At 39.1% G+C, this 19,058-nt stretch overlaps 1 protein-coding gene across 1 annotated transcript; it reads right to left on the reverse strand.

Moving 5' to 3' along the window:
* Window positions 1-1,009: 1,009 nt before the first annotated feature.
* KIF3A (kinesin family member 3A) lies at window positions 1,010-17,201 on the reverse strand. The gene is made up of 17 exons (XM_053463327.1): window positions 17,065-17,201; window positions 14,955-15,228; window positions 13,298-13,442; window positions 11,965-12,049; window positions 11,161-11,266; window positions 10,622-10,761; window positions 10,325-10,522; window positions 9,724-9,898; window positions 9,535-9,633; window positions 5,481-5,637; window positions 4,866-5,046; window positions 4,180-4,290; window positions 3,586-3,711; window positions 3,340-3,393; window positions 3,175-3,243; window positions 2,580-2,704; window positions 1,010-2,164 (listed from the first exon to the last, which is right to left on the reverse strand). Exons 1-17 carry the CDS (start codon window positions 17,068-17,070, stop codon window positions 2,116-2,118), a joined length of 2,100 nt encoding a protein of 699 aa, XP_053319302.1. The 5' UTR covers window positions 17,071-17,201; the 3' UTR covers window positions 1,010-2,115.
* Between the last annotated feature and the right edge of the window lie 1,857 nt (window positions 17,202-19,058).

Consider the following 19,058-nt stretch of genomic DNA (forward strand, 5'->3'; position numbering starts at 1 on the left):
CTCTACCCAGCTAAGAATTGTATTACAGTGCTGTGAAACAACCCCACAAAAAAAATTAAGGAATTTTCTATAGGTAAATACAATTGCCCTGGTGTTTGCGCAAAGAAACAGAAAATACTTTACTTAGGTTAAATCAAACAAATTGTATCAATAAAGTTGTCGTCTCGTTCTTCTATACAAATGGCATGTGCTAAAGGTAGTCAGCGTCTTCGTAAATTTGAATATACAAAGAAAAGAGAAACAGTGTAATATTGTTATAACAGAAAATAGAGGTGGAGTAATAAGTTAGGTAGACTCTTGCCTTTAAAAGGAGCAACCACTGCCCCTATGTGATGGTATTTTGGTGGGATCTGGTATGAGAGGGGGTGCTTTATGATTGTAGAATAGTTTAAGGAGCAAAGGTCTGAGTCTTTGCCCGTTCAGACTTTATACTCACAGATGCTGCACATGGTCATCAGCCAAGTCCCAAGATATGACATCTAAGACCTGCACTTAAACCCAATGCAAGAAAGTTATAACATCAAGGTCTGAAGAGCTTCCATTATACCGTGTCTACAATAATTGTCACGTAAGGTCTCAGGGCAGAGTATGCATAAGAAATACAGAAATGGGCATCCACCCCTCTGATGACAAAAAAAAAAAAAAAAAAATCACTCTTCCCTTACACACTCCATTTTCTAACCATTTACCAAGCTACTTCATAGATAAAATGACCAAATAATGCTCATCATAAAGGGACTAATACAGGAGTGTCCAACCTGCGGCCCTCCAGCTGCTGCAGGACTACATCTCCCATACTCTTCAGCCAGCCCCTTAGCTGAAAGAGCTGCAGTAGCTGGAGGGCGGCAGGTTGGACACCCCTGGACTAATATTTAGAGTTTAGTTAATCAGAGATAGATATCTATCAGACAATTCAATACATCCATATCGTTCCATAAGCAGAAATAATGTATCTCTGGTAACAATCAAGGCCACGTTGTTTCCATTCCAATAGTAATGAAAAAAAATGCTACTTTTGAACAGTTTATTTATAAAGTACAGCACGTTCATACAATAGACAGTGATGATGCAACCCAATACAGATGAAGTGGTCAAGACTGAAGTGTAATAAATATGCAAAACAACTGAAGAAATTACTCATTTGGAATATCCTCTCACGAACTCATTAATTGAATAATACATGGTTGTAACTACTATTGACAATTTTCATTCCGGCCAGTGCTCTACATTTCGTCTGCCGTGATAAAGGGTCAATTAACAAAAAGGCATTCAATCAGCTATAAGGGATAGTGTTCGTAGTCAGTTAGAGATTTAACCCCTTAAGGACAATGGGTGGTCCCTAAACCCATTGAAAACAATGCATTTTTAGCCCTTACATGAACGGGCTTTGTCATTAAGGGGTTAAAAAAATGAACCAATCAGTGCGGGGCATGGCTTTACCAACAGACGCATTGAAAGAAATTTAGCTTCAGGTAATACATCCAAATAAGTACTTAGGGATCTTACCAGCGGCTATATGGGACTATATGGGAAATCTACAATATGTTTATAATCATACTAACCTGGTTGTTTGCATCAAACTAGCAGCCCACGATGCTTTTATTTATGTTTTCACATTTTTAAGCAAAGACATGCAACAGGTACCAGAAAAAATTCAAAAAAATATTGTAAATCAACAAATTACATAAAAAAATCTGTACATTGGGACAGTGCATACACAAAAGTATTTTGGAGGGAAAAAATATCAAAGTATTCACATTACAATATGAAAAGCCTGCCATTTAATAATGAAATTGCTAGCTCCCTTAACCTAGTAACCATCCCAGTTCTTATATTTTACATTAAAACTCACATTTTTTGTTTTCTCACAACAAATACTGGTATCAGACTCCTAACAAGAGTAAGGTTAAACTGAAATTACGAGGGACAAAGTGCTGCTCACGTGAAGACAATTTGAGTAAAATTGTTTCTTTTGCATCTCGTCAAATATCCTAACTAGGAAAACTTGACATGCTTTAAGATCTATCAGAATATTGAAATTGCACTCAAACACGAGGTTTAAGATATTAAATTAAACCTCTGGGCAGGTGATTTCCTGATCAGCGGGGCAAAATGTCACTGAAGAAGAGAATCAATCACAGCTTCTGGCTTGGCAGAGCGCTTCCTGTTGAGTGGGGAGAAAAAAAGAAAATATATTATACTAAATACTGAAACGCATCTGATAAAAGGCAACGCTTTGTCAATGTAAGTGTACTAGGTAAACATTTAAATTTCGTATGATTTCCATGAAGAACAATGTTTAAAGTAATATATATATATATATATATATATATATATATATTTATACATACACACACAGTTAAAACAGTATTTAAGGAAAAAAGTGGTCATGACAAATATTGACAAACGATTAATAAAAAAAAAAAAAATTATACATATTAGTGAAAATGGTGTATTTTTTGAAATACCGTTTAGATTTTCAGAAATAAAAGTGGATTGTGGACTAATATATACAATGTCCATAAAATACTAAATATTAAGATCAATGTAAAAACCAAGAATAATTATGAATGAAGCACCTTCGTCCAGTTTTGGGTCTTGATTTGCTTTTTGAGGTTCTTGGTCGCTCCAGTTTCATTAGGGACTGACGTAGACTCTCCTCTGTGTAAGCCAAATATACATGAGACAAGTCTACTTCAAAGGGCTAAGGGGAAAGTGAGAAGAATACAAAATTAGATTGTGTACATTTTTAGAAAACCAGCAGCACATTGATTCCATGTTTGGCGTATACCAACAACGTGTTGCTCTACCTTTATTCCAATATCTGACCAAGCATTTTATTTCCTCAATACAACTATTAATTGGTTTTGTTTCTAGCCTCATGTGAGGAATTAAAAATTTATAAAGCAATGCAGGGGCACACAAATGTGCATGTAACACACATATAGTTACATAGGCTGAAAAAAAAGACATGCGTCCATCAAGTTCAGCCTTTCCCATATCTGTTAATTGCTGTTGATCCAAAATAACATAGAAGCATATACAAAAATTATAACTGATATCATTAGCAAATATATAATTGGGCTTGTTACATATGTCTCAGTCTTTGAAGCATCACTATGCTTATGCCTTGTTCCTGGCGGAGAGACTGGATGTGAATATATTTAGTCTTACATCCTTTTCTTTCTTGTCCGGGACAGGAGTTTGCTTCCGCATGTTGTTGCCAGTATATGCCACGCATTTCTTAGGAAGAAAGATAAAAAGATCACGTTAGATTGATTGAACTATGGATTTCGTAACTCTTACTATAACCCAATAAAAGTTAAAAGATGCACTTACCAACTGCCATTCGCCTATATCTTCATTCCAATGAACATAATTTTCTATCATTTCCTTAAAATTTATGGAGAGAAAAAGCATTTTGTAGGAAACTTGAAGAATGAAAGATGGCATGAGTATTAAGAGGTTTTTTTTTTTAAATACATTAAAAAAATATTACTCAACTGAGATATTTAGGGTAAGAGCAGTCAGTAGTGCAAATATTATGTGAAGTCTACTACCCCAAGTTTCAACAGGGATATTTACCTGATACTCTTGAGGAATAAAGCTATCAATTATAATAAACTGAAGTCGTAGCTCTCGGCTAAGTTGCCTTATGTTCTCCAATAAACCTTCAATTTCCCTTTGATGCTCCTGTTGAAGATCAGCCATCTAGTAGGCAAATAAACCATAAGAAATCAACTATTAGTTTAAAAACGCATTAGAAGTTTCATTTAATATACATGAAAAAAAAAAATTTGGAATGTATGGGGACTTTAAAGCAAAGAACTAGGACTGGTCCACAATGTTAGGACCACATAAAGACTGTACCTTTCTCTATGGAAGCTCAATCAATGCCTTAGAGAATGTTAACCATGTTTTTAAAGCGTTCTTGTAATGCTTTCTATCTGATGGTTATTGAAATGGGAAGGTTCCTCATATTAGTATAAAGATTCTGATGTCCCCTTTTGCTTGAAATTTCATTTTACATCAAGGACATCAGTGTCTTCTAGAGAAAGCATCGGCTACATAGGGGGATTTTATATTCATTTCTGGCAGCCGATAGATTGTAAAAAAAAAATATTCTGTTGCCATAGGTTTGATCAAAGATTAATAAAAAAAACGTAAAAAATAACCAACCTCAGACTTTGCTGCCATTAGCATTGTCCATACTTTCTTGAGCTTTTTGGTTTTACCCTGGGCTTCCTCTTGCAAGCTTGTGTACTTCTCTTCAATATCCAAACGTTCTTGCTGTACGATAATAAAAGAAACGAGTAGTAGAGTGGCTAACTGGCAGATTACTAGAATGACAACGTACAATCTTGTTTTAATGCAAGTGATATTAGTTGGACTTTAATTTCAAACTCAAAAATCAGAGCTCCAGTTACTCCATTTGTGTTTGCAAAGGTGAAAGGAAGTATACCGGTAGAGCCTCGTGCTGTCAAGAATGAATAGAGGTGTACTGGCTTTATGTACGGTCCCATTTTGGGATTGGAGATGAGTTTTAATAGATAAACTATTTCATATAGTGCTACTAGTGATACTTTAATTAGAAATACCACTAAGAGTTAGGACAACTGACTTTGAACACAGCACATGTTCACATGCTGTGGGTACTAGACTGGTAGTTTAGTGTGAGGTATTAAGAATCTTTCATGGCCTTGCTATCTCACATTAGTACTCACTTGAGGTCCCACAAAAAGTGGGTAGGAGAACCAGAGGGGAAGATACACCTGTGTCTCCAATGACCCTTCAGTAGACCAAAAATATCACTTAATTGCACCTTCTATAATTTTCCAATGCTTAGAAAGTAAACTGGACAATACCTCTTTTTCCTCTAGCTCTTTCCGAAGTTTCTCAGCTCTTTTTCTACGTTCTTCGAGCTCCAAATTAGATTCATCCAGAAGCTTCTCTTGTTCCTCGGCTTTTGCTAGCAGGTCTACGCCTCCAACAATAACCTTCTTCTCCAATGCAGACAATTTCTCAAGAAGTGACTGATGTTCTTGCCTGCAGAAGGAGGATACAATTTCTTAATTCCAAGCACAATTCTAATACATTTGTTAGAATCTGAAAAGAAGAGTCTGGATTCTTACAAACATCCAACAGAAATATGCTGGTGCACCCTGAATATCTAAAAAAAATAATATATAGACTTATTAAAGACAAGGTATGTTAATAATTATTTCTGTAGTCATCGTGGGTCATCATCTATAACCAGATCATATTCATTTATGCCTTTACACAAAACACTAATGTTTTGTGAGCCAACCGACACTTTCCTCGTTGTGTGTGGGCTTGTTTGTTCTATCTTTGCAGACATAGGTTACGGTCTGGCAGGTGGCACAGGACAATGCGAATGTGTAATCACTACACCTTTACAAGTAAGCACCAAGTGCCCGTGTATTATGAAAGACTACAGAATATCAATTCCCATTACTTACTGTGCCTTAAGTAAATCTTTCTCCCTCCGTTCCAGCTCTGCTCTTGCTTTGTTTCTTTCTTCTTCTTCCATGTCAAGTTTTGCTTCAAGTGCCCTCCTTTCCTCGTCAATCCTTGCTTGCATCTCTACCATCTTATCAGCAGACACCTTCTTTTTGCCTGTGACAACATTTCACATGCTTATGTAGTCCTCAGAATTCAGTAAAAGCAATAACTAGAAAACATTCGCTGGTAGCGCTTTTGAAAAGAGCCAGAGACAAGTTTTGTAAAAAGAAAACTTACGTAAAAGAGCAGTTCATTACAACCTGTGCAAGCAGCAACTATACTGCTTAACAAGATTAGCATCCACAAACCAACAAATACACACATAAAAAAAAAAACAAGTTAATGAAACAGGAGTTAGTCCTAATAATCCCAGAAATCTTTTCATTGAGATTAAGAGTTCGGCTTGTTCATGCAGTCAAGATACATAGCTATCAGACACAGCTGGGGGAAAAGAACACAATTAGTAAAAGTAGTAAATCATTTTGCCACTCCTGCTAATGTAAACATTGTTCATCTCCTGAAAGTCATGATATCATCACACCAAAGATCACCTTCCAGCTTAATTACGCCGAGATCAAACCCATAACACCAACCTGCTTGTTCTTGCATTAAGTGGGTGAAGCAATAAAATCGCAGGTGGGCAGCATTGGCATGAAGAGAGGAGAAAGACAATGTTATATCACTCCGCAAAAATCCTATAATGTCGATAAAAGTATGCAAAAACGAGCGGCCAAGGCTTTAGGGTTAGTGTACAAAAACGATGAGGTGTTAAAGGACTACATGGAAGGCAGCGTTGGAGAAGTTATCTTTAGAATTGTCAAACAGCGGACATGCCACTACATTTGGATCATATATTTTGGTGAACCAAATAATGTATGTTTTACCTCTTCCCAATACGTGCCACGTGAAACCGTGAAAGAGCAGCCAAACTAAGAAGTAGTTGACTACTAATAAGTAAGCAACAACTACTCATGATCAACTATTAACAATAACTTTATAAAATGCTTTAAATCGGGAATGATCTTATTCCTAATTTGACCAAATGGCATAGGAAAGGGCATGCAGTGGAGAAGAAGGAGAAAAGGAAGCAGGGATTGGCGTTTGGGTCATTGAAGTCTATGGAAAGAAAATGTGTAAATGATAGCACGCTGTTACCCATATAATAGCCGAGAACATATGGATGTCTTGAATCAGACCTATAGTTTTAAATTAGCAAACAACTAATTTGGGGGTTTAAGGAATATCACTCAATTCTCACAGTCTCTCTATAAAAGCAGTGGTATTTCATGAATAAATTGCACTTAAAAGAAAGGTTTTAGGAAAGGTTATTCTATGGCACGCAAAACCAGAAGTTTCATAAAAGGCCATCCAATTCCAACTAAAAGTACATTGTGAAAGGTCTCAATTTCACAATCTTATCTGAATTGGTATCCAAGTCCAATAAGCCTTAAAAGCTACTTATCTGCTTCTATGTGGTAATACTGCCTTTGTAGGACACCTAAGCAAGAACGTCCCACCAGAAGCATGATGGGTGGAGGGACTTCTTAACAGATGCCCAATCAAAGCAACAAGATTTCCATTAAATGCCACCAATGAAAGGCAGGTTCACAGAAAGGTGCATTTTATTACTAGATAATGCAAAGCGGCCTAATGTCAATATTTTTTTAAAAATGCTAGAAAGGTAAGATGTTGGGTTTAGGCCAATGTAAGTTTACCCAGTTTAGATATACATTGTATTGATATGACTACACCATGACAAAGTAGGTTCACGTGTTACAAAACTCTTCCGCACCTTTTACTTCAGGTATGGAGCTGTGTGGAAAAAAAAGGACATTTCCCCTGTCTCATGTTCTGCATTATTGCATAGTTTCACATTGACCGTGGAGAGTTCAGTTGTAGTAAAAAGAGGGAATCTGAGTACAACAATGACACCAACGCCATTGTTTGCTGTGACAGATAATCAAACACAAATCTTCAGGTACAAGAACAGTTAGTCACCCACATGAGGTGTTTATTATTTGGGGTAGCCCTGTCCGATGCATTTCTGTCTACTTTGGTCCTTGCTAAAGGTTCCTAAGCCACATCATGCCACATGCAGAAGACATTCCTGAACAATTGTTGACGCATGGCAACCTGGAGAAAGATTGGAACGATAGAGAATGCTTGTAACAGGATCTGGCCATCATACCAAAATCTATCAAAGCGCAAAGCATAAAACCATCCAAAATTACAAAAGACCACAGACCAACATCCATGGATCTGCAGGCCTGTGTCTCCACCATCACAAAGAATGGGCAAACATAATTTGTGGAAAAGTAGAAGCCACTACTCCCTACAAAAAACCCAGATGTCTAGATTGCCAAAAAACATTGGATGTTCATTCAGTCGTGGGACAACTTCCCATAAACAGAGTCAAAGGTGCAACTTTTTTTGTCAAAACGGGACCCCGGATTCATGATTGGAAACCTTGGACCATGAATTCTCCGGGAGAATGTTAAGTTATCTGTCCATCGTATGACGCACAACTGGGTCCTGCAGCAAGACATTGATCAAAAAACCTGCAAGCAAGTCTAACTCAAAACGGCTGAAGAAATGGCTGAAGACTGGGCAAAAATCCCTCCACAGCATTGGGGGCATCGGAAAATACATAAGCACCAGAATTATTATTGTATTCTTACTCAGATTCCCTTTTATCTCATAGGAGGATTTGGTTTATGTTTTCAAAACTTTGAGCGTCAAACATATGCAACAATACAGAAAATAAAACATGGGGGCAATCAATACTTGTTCACAAAACCGTATAGTTCAACGAATATCACAGCACACAAGAAAAAGTAAACCCAAATAAGGAAACCGCATCAAGCATTTTTTGGGGGTGCTTTGAGTGTATGTGCATCAACCAAAAAGCATTTCAAATCTTTAACGGCAAAGCATCCAAAATGCGCTGGAATGTGAAACGAAAGAATTTCTGCAAAAAAAACATGCATCGGGATGTTGGAACCGCTTTGATCGCAGGTAGCAGTGCAGCAACCGAACGGGGAGCACAGGACACGGGAAGCCGTAGGAATCTGCCACTCACTAGGCAGGTGCTTATCCACCGGTCTCTCTATTACTGTGGAGTCAGAGCTGCTGCTGCTGCTGCTACTGCCTGGAATAAGAGACAGCCCCGGAAAACAGCATGGAAAACACACATCGTGAAGAGACAGACATGGTGACAATACTGCTGGGACTGCCCTGAACAGCCATACAGTATGCACAGTGTTCCCGAGTGACACACGGATAATACTCAGTAAATTCAATCTATCAGATATATCTATTTGTAAGATATTACACGCTGTGCATTATTGTTGTGACTGTTAATGGGAAGAGATTAAGACGACCCCGTCACATCTTTCAATAGATCAAAATTATTTTATCGGAATTACGAATTGTTTGGACTTCCTGGTTGTCAATCAGTGTAACTGTTTGGGAGTTACTTTAAAGGAGACCATTTTACCCCCGGAAAGCTGAGGTACGTCACGAGAGAGAGAATAGATCTGATCGCATTCATGACACTCTCTCCTTTCTCTTAAACCCACCGTCTGAAAACAGTCACATAACAGAGAGGCAATACTTAATGGGGAGAAATAATCAGTAAATCATGAGCACCAAAATACTTTTCCCCACATACACATGCAAGGTGGGTGCATTTTCTCATCTGTAAACACCATTATATATTTCTAACGTAAAATATAATATTTGAGAAGAGAGGGAAATTCAGTGGTTTAACCGGAGGAAAAAAAGTGTTTTACTACCTTTTTCCACCCAATTTGAGGATCGAGATTCAATGAAATGTATCCAGGACCAACACTGCATCGGTACTTGTCATTACCTATGCACATATTTTGTATGTGATAAATATACAAACTGTTTACAGAGGGTAAAGCTGAACATTATTTTATTTATAGTAGTAGCGAATCAGGGATACACAGGTCCGTTCACGCTGCTACCTGGGGACACTGTTAAGCTTACCTCGCCTCTTCTTCTTCTTTTCTCCATCCTCACCAAATTCTCCATCTTCATCATCATCTTCATCTGAACCACTTTCATCAGAGCCAGAAATCTCCTCCCCTAGATACAGAACATTGGAGAGTCAGAACCATTACGTTTCCTACATTCCCACTTCTGAATTCTATCAGGCATGCTATCCACACTGCTTACCTTCCTCGAGCTTCTTCTTGAGTTCCTCGATTTCTTTTTGAAACTGACGTAACAGAGCATCCTTGGGATCCTCGTTGATTCTAGCTTTGTTCTTTATATTTTTGGCTCTGTTTGCATATCTTAAAGTGCTGATCGTTTCATCGTAATTATAATCCGCCGGGCCGATATTTGCACACTGGGAAAAAAAGGAAATGAGTGGATCCAAGCTCGATGTGTTAATTGTGCAATACATGCATAGCTAAATTCTGATATTTATCTATTAAAAGAAAATCAATGGATTTTCTATAAGATACCAAGAGAAAAAGCGTGTAGATTTAAATAAATGCAGGCTTGGCCGTTCCGCATTCCTTGACAGCAACGATTTAGATCACGATACCGTTTTGCTTTTGGCTAGGGCGGCTATTTATCATATACATGTTTTATCACCAAAGGCATATTGTTTAAGTCTGAGTTAGTCCCAAACATTTAACTGATCTATCTGAAGTGGTAAGAAAGACACTGAGCTCATCTAATAGGAATAAACTGTGCATCATTTACCATGGAAAAACAACAACTTATTCCGCTGTGGGAATCTAACAGCAATCAGTAGTACGACGCCTACCATCATAGTCTTGGAGTTTCCACCCAGTGAGTCCTGAAGCAGTCTAGTGAGCTTGGAGTTCCTGTATGGTACATGAGTACTTTTCCCATCAACCAAAGCAGATATGACATTGCCCAGTGTGGAAAGAGAGAGGTTAATTTTTGTGGCTTCTTTTAGTCTTTGTCCAGTCGCTCCGGTCTTTCCTTGTCTTTCTGATCCCTGAAAAGCATGGAGAGTTGTCAATGCCAAGAGCCTTTCCAGAAGTGAGAGATAAATCAAAATTTAATTAAACATTTTACTTAAAGAAGGAAGTCTTACCGCAAGGTCTACAAGATGAAGTTTCCCCATGCGGACATGGATGTTTCCATCTGCACCTTTCTCGCTGCATTCAATAGTAATTGTAAAGATTGCGTGAGATCGTGAACTGTGTTCATTCATATTTGTAGCACCAACAGAACCTAAGAAAAAACATCAAAAAAACAAATACTAAACAATTACAACCTTCATGCTTCTTTAATTAGAATTCTTAACTTAAATCTACTGCTCCTGTCATCTCTTTGGTGGTGCATTACGAGAGACATAACACTGAATATTTTGCATTTTTTAAATTAGTTAGGACCTGTAGACTGTAAGCTCTTCAGGTCAACTAGGAACATGGCATCATTGTGGCAATACAGGGCCTGACTATACAGGGCCTGCACATGGTACATTATTCTAGAATTACCCCCCCAATACAAATATCATGTTCCACTGAGATCAGGTATTATTTCCTTGACCAAATAAAACATTTTGCAGAGTACATGATTCCCATGTGAATATTTTACACCAGATCAGAACCATTTAGCGCAAGCACTTACGATTTTTGTGCCCTAAGGTCATGATCCTGTCCATATCATCTGCATTGTTCACCACATAGCCAGACAAGTCCTTGATGTAAACGCCCACATCAGGCCTCTCTTTCACCTGAAAGACAGTTTGTGACGATGAACGCCAAGACATGAGGCGAAACACTGTTGGTATAATTTATATCCCAACATTGAGGATACAGATTTTTGTATTATTTGTAAGTAGATGTGTTCGTAGGAGATGCAATTTGTTATTAAACATTATACACATACAATATGCAAAGAATTCAAAAGTATATATACAGGGCAAAATTATTCTTGTCATTGTGGGGCTGCTACGACTTCTCCTATGCTCTGCTTCCTGTTCCTCCATACCCTCAATGCCACCTCAAGCTCCCTCCCAACTCTTTTACAGGTAAAAAAGCCACCTGTGACTTTAATGGTTCCAATATTCGTGAAAGAATAGGTCCCCCTAGTGGACAGACAAAGAACTTGCCAAATAAAGTGAATGCAAAAAAACTTGTATTACTAATTGTAAATGGTTTATAATGATTTACCCTACTCACTCGTGTAAACATGTATGTAAGACTATTCATAAAAAGGTAATTGGCCTTTCTGTTGGAAACCCAGACCTTCATCTTTCCAACATAATGATGCAACTTCCAACAATAGGGCCTTCAGTAGCAATTTACTTCATGGTTAGTATGGAGAAGACTTGATCTTACATGACAATGACATGTCCAATTATTACACCATTCTAATTACATTAAAACGATAACTATTTAGTGACCTTAGTTCACATTTAAATGGATTCACCTCCAGTCTTTGGTTTTGATCCTTCCCAAGCAAGTCTCGTACTTCTTCATTATATATTTCCAAATAAGATACTCTGACCAAAAATCTACAAAAACAAAGAGAATATTCAATGAACACAATGTTCGGCATTTATCAAAGCGGACCTTTCACTTTCCTAGCTTGTATATTTTGAAGGAATATAGCCTATATATTGAAACAAAATAATAATTATCTCCTTGCTTCCTTAAAATGAACTTTCAAAGAAACAAAAGATTTGAATGAACCCTTTGGGCGACTTCAAGCAAATGGTCAATAAATAGAAAAATGTTCAAATGCAAACCCAAGTGCAGTAAGACTGGTGGCGTACGGTACGCAGAAAATTAAAGTATACGAAAAACTGTTAGTTAGAAGCAAGGAATTTGATGGCAGATAAGAAACATTCTTCCTGATGTAGAGACTCCGGCATTAATCAGTCCTTGGTCTTGTCAGATTCAGGATAATGCTATGTTTTACTGGGGGGAAAAAAAGAGAAGATAAAATCCTGTTTATGCTTCAAAACACAACCTTCATTGATTAGTGTACTAAAATACTACACTAATCAAACTAGTTTACTTCATTACACTAATCAATAAAGGTTATGTTTTAAAGCATAGACAGGATTCGATCTTTTTTTTCTCCAGCGCAGCTAGTTAGGGCTTGATTACTTTAGCGAAACATGCGATTTCTCTTGAGTGATCCCTTTTTCTCTTAGTAGCTTTATGTTTAAGCCTCTGCCACTTATGATGGAAGGCTGTTTTAGCTTATGGTCATTTCTCTCCTGAAATAAACGTCCCTCCTGTGCCTGTTAAATCCTTTTAAGTTTATTAATGTTTCTATCACATATGCCCTCCCTTTACTTCCACTGACTTCCATGGTTATATGCAATACCTGTATTCTACCTGCAGGGGACAGACCCTCTTGGGAATCTGTTGATGTTTTAGCGGGCGTTAGAGAGACAACATCTCTCGCTATGGTGCGCAGCGGTCGCAGCGCGTCCTGGGGTGTGTTTTCGGAGTCGCCACCATATTGTATATGGCGCATGTTGTCACTCTGGGGAGCAATCAGACCAGGCCCCCGCAGCTGTCTAAACTCTTTTAACCCCATGGCGTGCCAGACACGTCAATAATCGTTAAGGGGATGCAGTTCTGTGACGTGCCAGGCACGTGTAAGAAAGGAGATGCCCAAAAATACATTAAAATATTTACTAACTAAAAATAAGGAAAGTGCCTACATATTTTGATCAGTCGGAGTCTCTAGCGATCATGCCTAATTAATACACAATTGTGCAACCGATACATGGTGACCCCTTGCTTACCTTGTATCTCCCTCGGCTTTAGCAATATGTCCAAATACGTGGGCGAAAGAGTTGGGTATGATGCCTCTCAGCTCCGGAACAGCTCGAACTCCCTCCATAGTAAAGGTCTTCCCCGTTCCAGTCTGTCCATATGCAAATATGGTCCCTGAACACAGAATTAAGTGTTAACTAAGCAGTATGTATAGTAAAGGGAACACATACAAGACCACTAGTGGTCTTCTGCGTTGTCCTCAGGAACATTTTTATTCAGAAAGAAAAAAAAAACATTAGATAAAACATTTTTAAAAAATCATCCACACTATTCATTAACAACTGTCAAAAAATATAAAAAAAGGAAACCTGCAAAAAAGTTGAATACTATAATATACATGATTTTTTTTAAATAAACAATTTAACTATTGCTAGACATGTTGATTCATTAAAATGTTATTTCATATGTGATATCATCTAAAGGAACCGTGCCAGTACCATGACTCATTCACATACATAAAATAACAGTGCCGGAGTAAGGTGAAATCGTTCCAAATTAAGTGTTTTTATTTGTGGATATCTGTTCCTCTGTGCCAATGTTGAGTCCTACAGAATAAAAAAAAAAAAACTGTGTCTCCGCAAGACCGCAGACTACTGAAATACTTGCTGCACGGCATTGGTTGCTCGGCAAATAGTGAATTCCTAGAGATTGGCTTTTGTTTAATTCTGGGTTAGTGAATATACTATTTGGGGTCTATTCATTAAAGTAAGAGTCGGCAGCAGAGTTGAGGTTCCAGCTCCTTAAATCTCCAGGAAGAGGTTGGCTGACCCTGTAATGTCTAGTTTGATTAGTGAGATTTCTTCAAAGTTCCCTGACCCCTTCTTTCTAGAAAAACAGTAAAGCCAGGGAGTTGAAACCACAACTCTCCTTTAGTGAATACATCCTATTGTGTTTCACAAGTAAAATGCAATGTGCATATCTGCTGATCTATCTACTGACAACAACATCCATTAGCGGGGGGGGGGGGTTAACTGAATTTTAGGGAAAGCACTAATTACTAAACAAAAAAAGGCAGTGTCCTAGATAATGAACACTTTTGGGAAATGCTGCCAAATTGCTGAACAACAATGGATAAAACCCAAGGCTTATAATAAATACTCTATTCAGCAATATGCAGACCACATTGACAAAGAACATCATTGTACTGATTGTCTCAGTTCCTAAAAGGCATGGGGGATGCTGTCCATGTATGAGTGCCAATACTGCTGCTTTGTTTATATTCCAATGGCAAAATGGACAGATTTTCAGTGTCCATCCCTGACTACAGTGTAGAACGGGCTGTTAATACAGTTCAATTCATCCAGCATTGACGCATGACTGTTAAGACATGGCCGGCAATAACATTGCGTTTAACTCTATCCAATGCCGTATAGTTCACCTAACTGTAACCAAAACAGTGCAAGCCATAATGTGCAGCACCTCCATAGCCTGGCATCCTATAATTTTAGTTAATAATGGGCGTTTACTGAAAGTTCTAGTCAATTATCTGCATGGCTAAAGCATTTTGAATCCAAGCCACAATTTGTTTGGGGGCAGTAATGGCACAGACTAGCTGTTGACGTTGGGGGCCCCCGGAGCAATTTTCGTTCCAGGGCCCCGTCGTTTCTTAGGACGACGCATGCATACCATTGTAACCTTCCAGTACTGAGTCAATGATAGGTCTGGCTGTTAAGTTGTAAACATCCAGCTGTTTGCTGTCTGGTCCAAACACTGTGTCAAATGTAAAAGTCTTCGGCGGTTCATTCATGGAGTCCACTTTATGAACAGCAATGGTCCCTCTCATTTCATCCACATTTACTGCCATCTTGCTGCCCATAACTTTCTCTCGCTCGTTCAGGGGACGGCATCGTACCACAACTTTTACGTTATCGCAGGACTCCGGCTTGTCTGCTTTGTTAATCTGCGGAATAGAAGTTAACAGTAATCACAACTACTATCATTCATTACCAACATAACATCGTTTCTACCTCGATCTGCTTTTCAGAAACGTAAGGAAGCAGATATGGCTTCACCTAAAACTCTAGACGGTATAACACAGAGCACTTTTGGAGGGGAGAAGCCTCAACAATGGAGGGGAAAGGATCCACTGACTACACGAGAGGTCAGACACCTCTTTTCATGAGTATCCCATAACTAAAAAAAACATTTTGTATCGGGGATACTCAACCTGTATATACTTACTATTTAAAGTAACACATTCTGCAGTGTTTTTCATGACATAGTGATTCAAGTTGGAAAAAAAAAGTCGAACAAGTTCAACCTTGGGGTTGACCCAGAAGACAAAAGCCCCATGAAGTAACATCCTGAACAGGGATGACTAGGTGGCCCTGCCACTCTCAGGCCAGCAGTTGACGACTGGATACGTAGGGCCACACAATGCAGCACCCAATGTGCCACTGGAGCAGCAGATCTGGGAAGTATGGGTTGCTGCTAGTCATTGGCCTACCTTGTCAGATGGCCACCCCGGGCCTGCTTCTAAAGGGAGCTACTTCAATATGCATTCTTTGTTGGTGGGGCTATATGGGCCCTTGAATGTCTTCTCAGATTGTGGGCCCAATGGTATAATACAAAAATAGGTTTTAAGTAAATGTATGTTGCTTATTTTTATACGATAACACCAACCATAAGATGAAGTTCTGGCCCAACCTGGACGGACTAAAGACTCACAGCAATTATTTCAAAATTCAATTGATGAGGATGATTTATAATGACCTAAAAGCAACAATCAAACTTTACGTATCGCTTCTGTTCTGGTTCTCAGAACACCTCTACCTCTCTTCAGATCCACAGGGGTCTCGCAAAAAAGAAAGCCCATTCCATAACTTCAGCCTACCCTCTTACATTAAAAACATAAATAGTCCCAAAGGGTAGTATTTACCGTACTTAAGATCTGGGTCCAAGCGCATATTTTCCATAAACTTTATTTACCATCTGAAGAAGATGCCCATTTGTTGAAAATACATTTTCTGGCTTATGGATTTGTTTTTAAAGCTTATTTTATAAGGGAGGTAAAATGTTAGAACCAGAGGTCACAATCTAAAACTAGAGGGTCAGAGGTGTAGATGGAATGTAAGAAGGTTATACTTTACTTAGAGGTTGTTCGATATGTGAGGGAATTTAAACATACATGCGACAAGCGTAAAGCTACCCAGAATCCATGACAAGACCAAGGACTGATTAAGGTCTGCTGTCAAATGCCATGTTTCTACATCACGCAACACACTGTATGGAGTAATGTTCTCTTATTTAATTGACCCTCGGGGGTCTCTTCTTAAGATGAAACGAACCTGAAGAAGAGACCTCAGCGGTCTTGAAAGCTGATGTAGCTTTACTTTTTTTTTGTATGAAGGCCCAATAAACTGTAACAAGTTAAACGATATTTAGCAGATCAGAGCGGAGATCGGCAGAGATTCACAGCATGACATCTATAAATCCAGTCCACCGGTGATTGTATCACTGCCTGTATCTCTCAGGGGACATCTGCACCATACATGGCACAGACATGATACAAACACACAATGACAGGAGCCATCTGGGTTAACCCTTTCAGTGACAATCCTCTAGGAATCAAATACATACAGTCCTATGCACTGATGCAGAGGAGGCATGATTGCCTATATGACTGGGTACTGGGTAGGGAGGCCGCTTAGATAACTAGATGCTCTGTCACTGAATGATATAAACCACGTTCCCCACCCTTAGCAACAAGGCGAAGCTCACACCATTCTGCCCTTACCGGCATCTTCGTTGCTGTCTGGTGATTAAAGCCACGTAGTAAATAAGCACCAGAACGTCCCGGGGTCAGCTGCTAAACCGAGACACCCCTCACAGCCTTGATGAGGGTAGATGAGCCTCCCGAAACCTAGGACCAACAGCACGGTTACGGCGACTGCGCATGCGTAATATCCAGCCTTACAGTCATTTAGTGAGTGAGAGGAGAATTGGCCAATCGCTGAAAGAGTTGATGGTCGGCTGCGGCTGCAGCTCACCAATCCCAGTCTGATATCGAGCGGCTGCTATGCACTACCCTGTAAGAGGCAACTGATGCTCGCGTTAGCCAATAGGAAAACTGAATGTACTGTTTGTGCCCAGAGGAGATGAGTTGGTTAGACACCGGGAGTGCCGCGAACTGTTGGCACGGCAACCACTAGGACGCATTGAGCTTCAGCCTGAATGAGCTGTAAAACCGTAGACATTGCATGGCCTCCAAACACAAATATAGAGTCACCTTACTCATTTAACTGCAATACTGGGCGTGTGGTAGCAAATTCTTGGAGTTATTACAACTATTGCAAAAGCTGCTTTCTTACTTGCCAGGATCCAATCTAATATCTGCACATTGCAAAATATCCATTCATAGAAATACTTTACCTCAGGTAAACAACCGCACGGTATTTAGGGAAATGTTTCCTGAGGGTGCACCACATGCACTAGGTTAAGCTCCAGGAGCAAAAAAGACAAGTAAGTCTATGGGGCCTGATGGTATACACCCCAAGTTATTAAAAGAGCTTGGTGATGTACTAGTAAAACCATTAACTGATTTATTTAATGAATCATTAGTAACGGGAGTCATCCCAGGGGATTGGAAATTCACAAAAAAAGGCAGTAGGGAGGAGTCGGGCAACTACAGGCCAGTTAGTCTTACATCTGTAGTGGGGAAATGAATGGAAACTATGATAAAGGACAGGATTGTTGAACCTCAGGAAGATCATGCCAAACAAATCTTATTGATTGTTTTGATTGGGTGACTAAAGAAATTGTTCAAGGTGGTGCAGTAGACATTGCGTATCTGGATTTCAGTAAGGCCTTTGACACTGTGCCACATAGAAGACTTATCAATAAACTGCAATCTTTGAGTTTAGATCCCAATGTTGTTGAATGGATTAGGAAGTGGCTGAGTGACAGACAACAGAGGGTTGTAGTCAATGGAGTATATTCAGAGCAAGGTCTTGTTACCAGTGGGATACCTCAGGGATCTGTGCTTGGACCCATTCTCTTGAATATTTTTATTAGTGATATTTCATAAGGTCTTGATGGAAAAGTATGTCTTTTTGCTGCTGACACAAAATTTGCAACAGGGTTGATGTTCCTGGAGGGAGAAGCCAAATGGCAAATGATTTAGGTAAACTGGAAAAATGGTCAGAGCTGTGGCAACTGGCATTTCATGTGGATAAATGCAAAGTAATGCATCTGGGGGATAAAAACCCAAAGGCAGAGTACAGAATGTGTGCTATTGTCCTAACCACCTAATGATGTATGTGCGGACGGCAGCTGGATATGAGCATACCTGGGAACTTCTGGGCTCCGGCTTCCTTCACGGGACTCAGCCAGGACTGCACACTGATGTCAGTGGGTGGCCCCACTGATGGCAGCGGGAAACACCCCCATTTAAAGGAAAAGTGAGCAGTGCTCACCCGGCAATCTCCGGGTCAAACCCGGAGAGTTCCCAGGTATGGATATGAGCGGCCGCACTTTAGTTTTTTTCTCACGCAGCATGCAGCCAGGCATATCCATATCCGGGTTAGGGCTGCAACTAACGATTATTTTAATAATCGATTAGTTGGCCGATTATTTTTTCGATTAATCGATTAATCGGATAAAAAAATGAATGTAAATTTTTCATTTATTTAGTATAATTTACTAAACAAATGATGTTAAATACAAACAGCAGAATAAAAAAACTTTGATAATACATTTCTTGTCTTTATTTCCCAACCAGCCCCCCAATAT

Source organism: Spea bombifrons, chromosome 4 (genome assembly GCF_027358695.1).
Source record: "Spea bombifrons isolate aSpeBom1 chromosome 4, aSpeBom1.2.pri, whole genome shotgun sequence".
Classification (NCBI taxonomy): Eukaryota; Metazoa; Chordata; class Amphibia; order Anura; family Pelobatidae; genus Spea; species Spea bombifrons.

Bases quoted from the DNA above. Each gene is read 5' to 3' on its own strand.
- KIF3A (XM_053463327.1), bottom strand. The intron at 12,050-13,297 runs GTAAGCAAGGGG...TTGTTTTTGTAG, and splicing joins AAAGCCGAGGGAGATACAAG to ATTTTTGGTCAGAGTATCTT. The intron at 2,705-3,174 runs GTAAGACTAAAT...CTTTCCCCTTAG, and splicing joins CGGACAAGAAAGAAAAGGAT to CCCTTTGAAGTAGACTTGTC.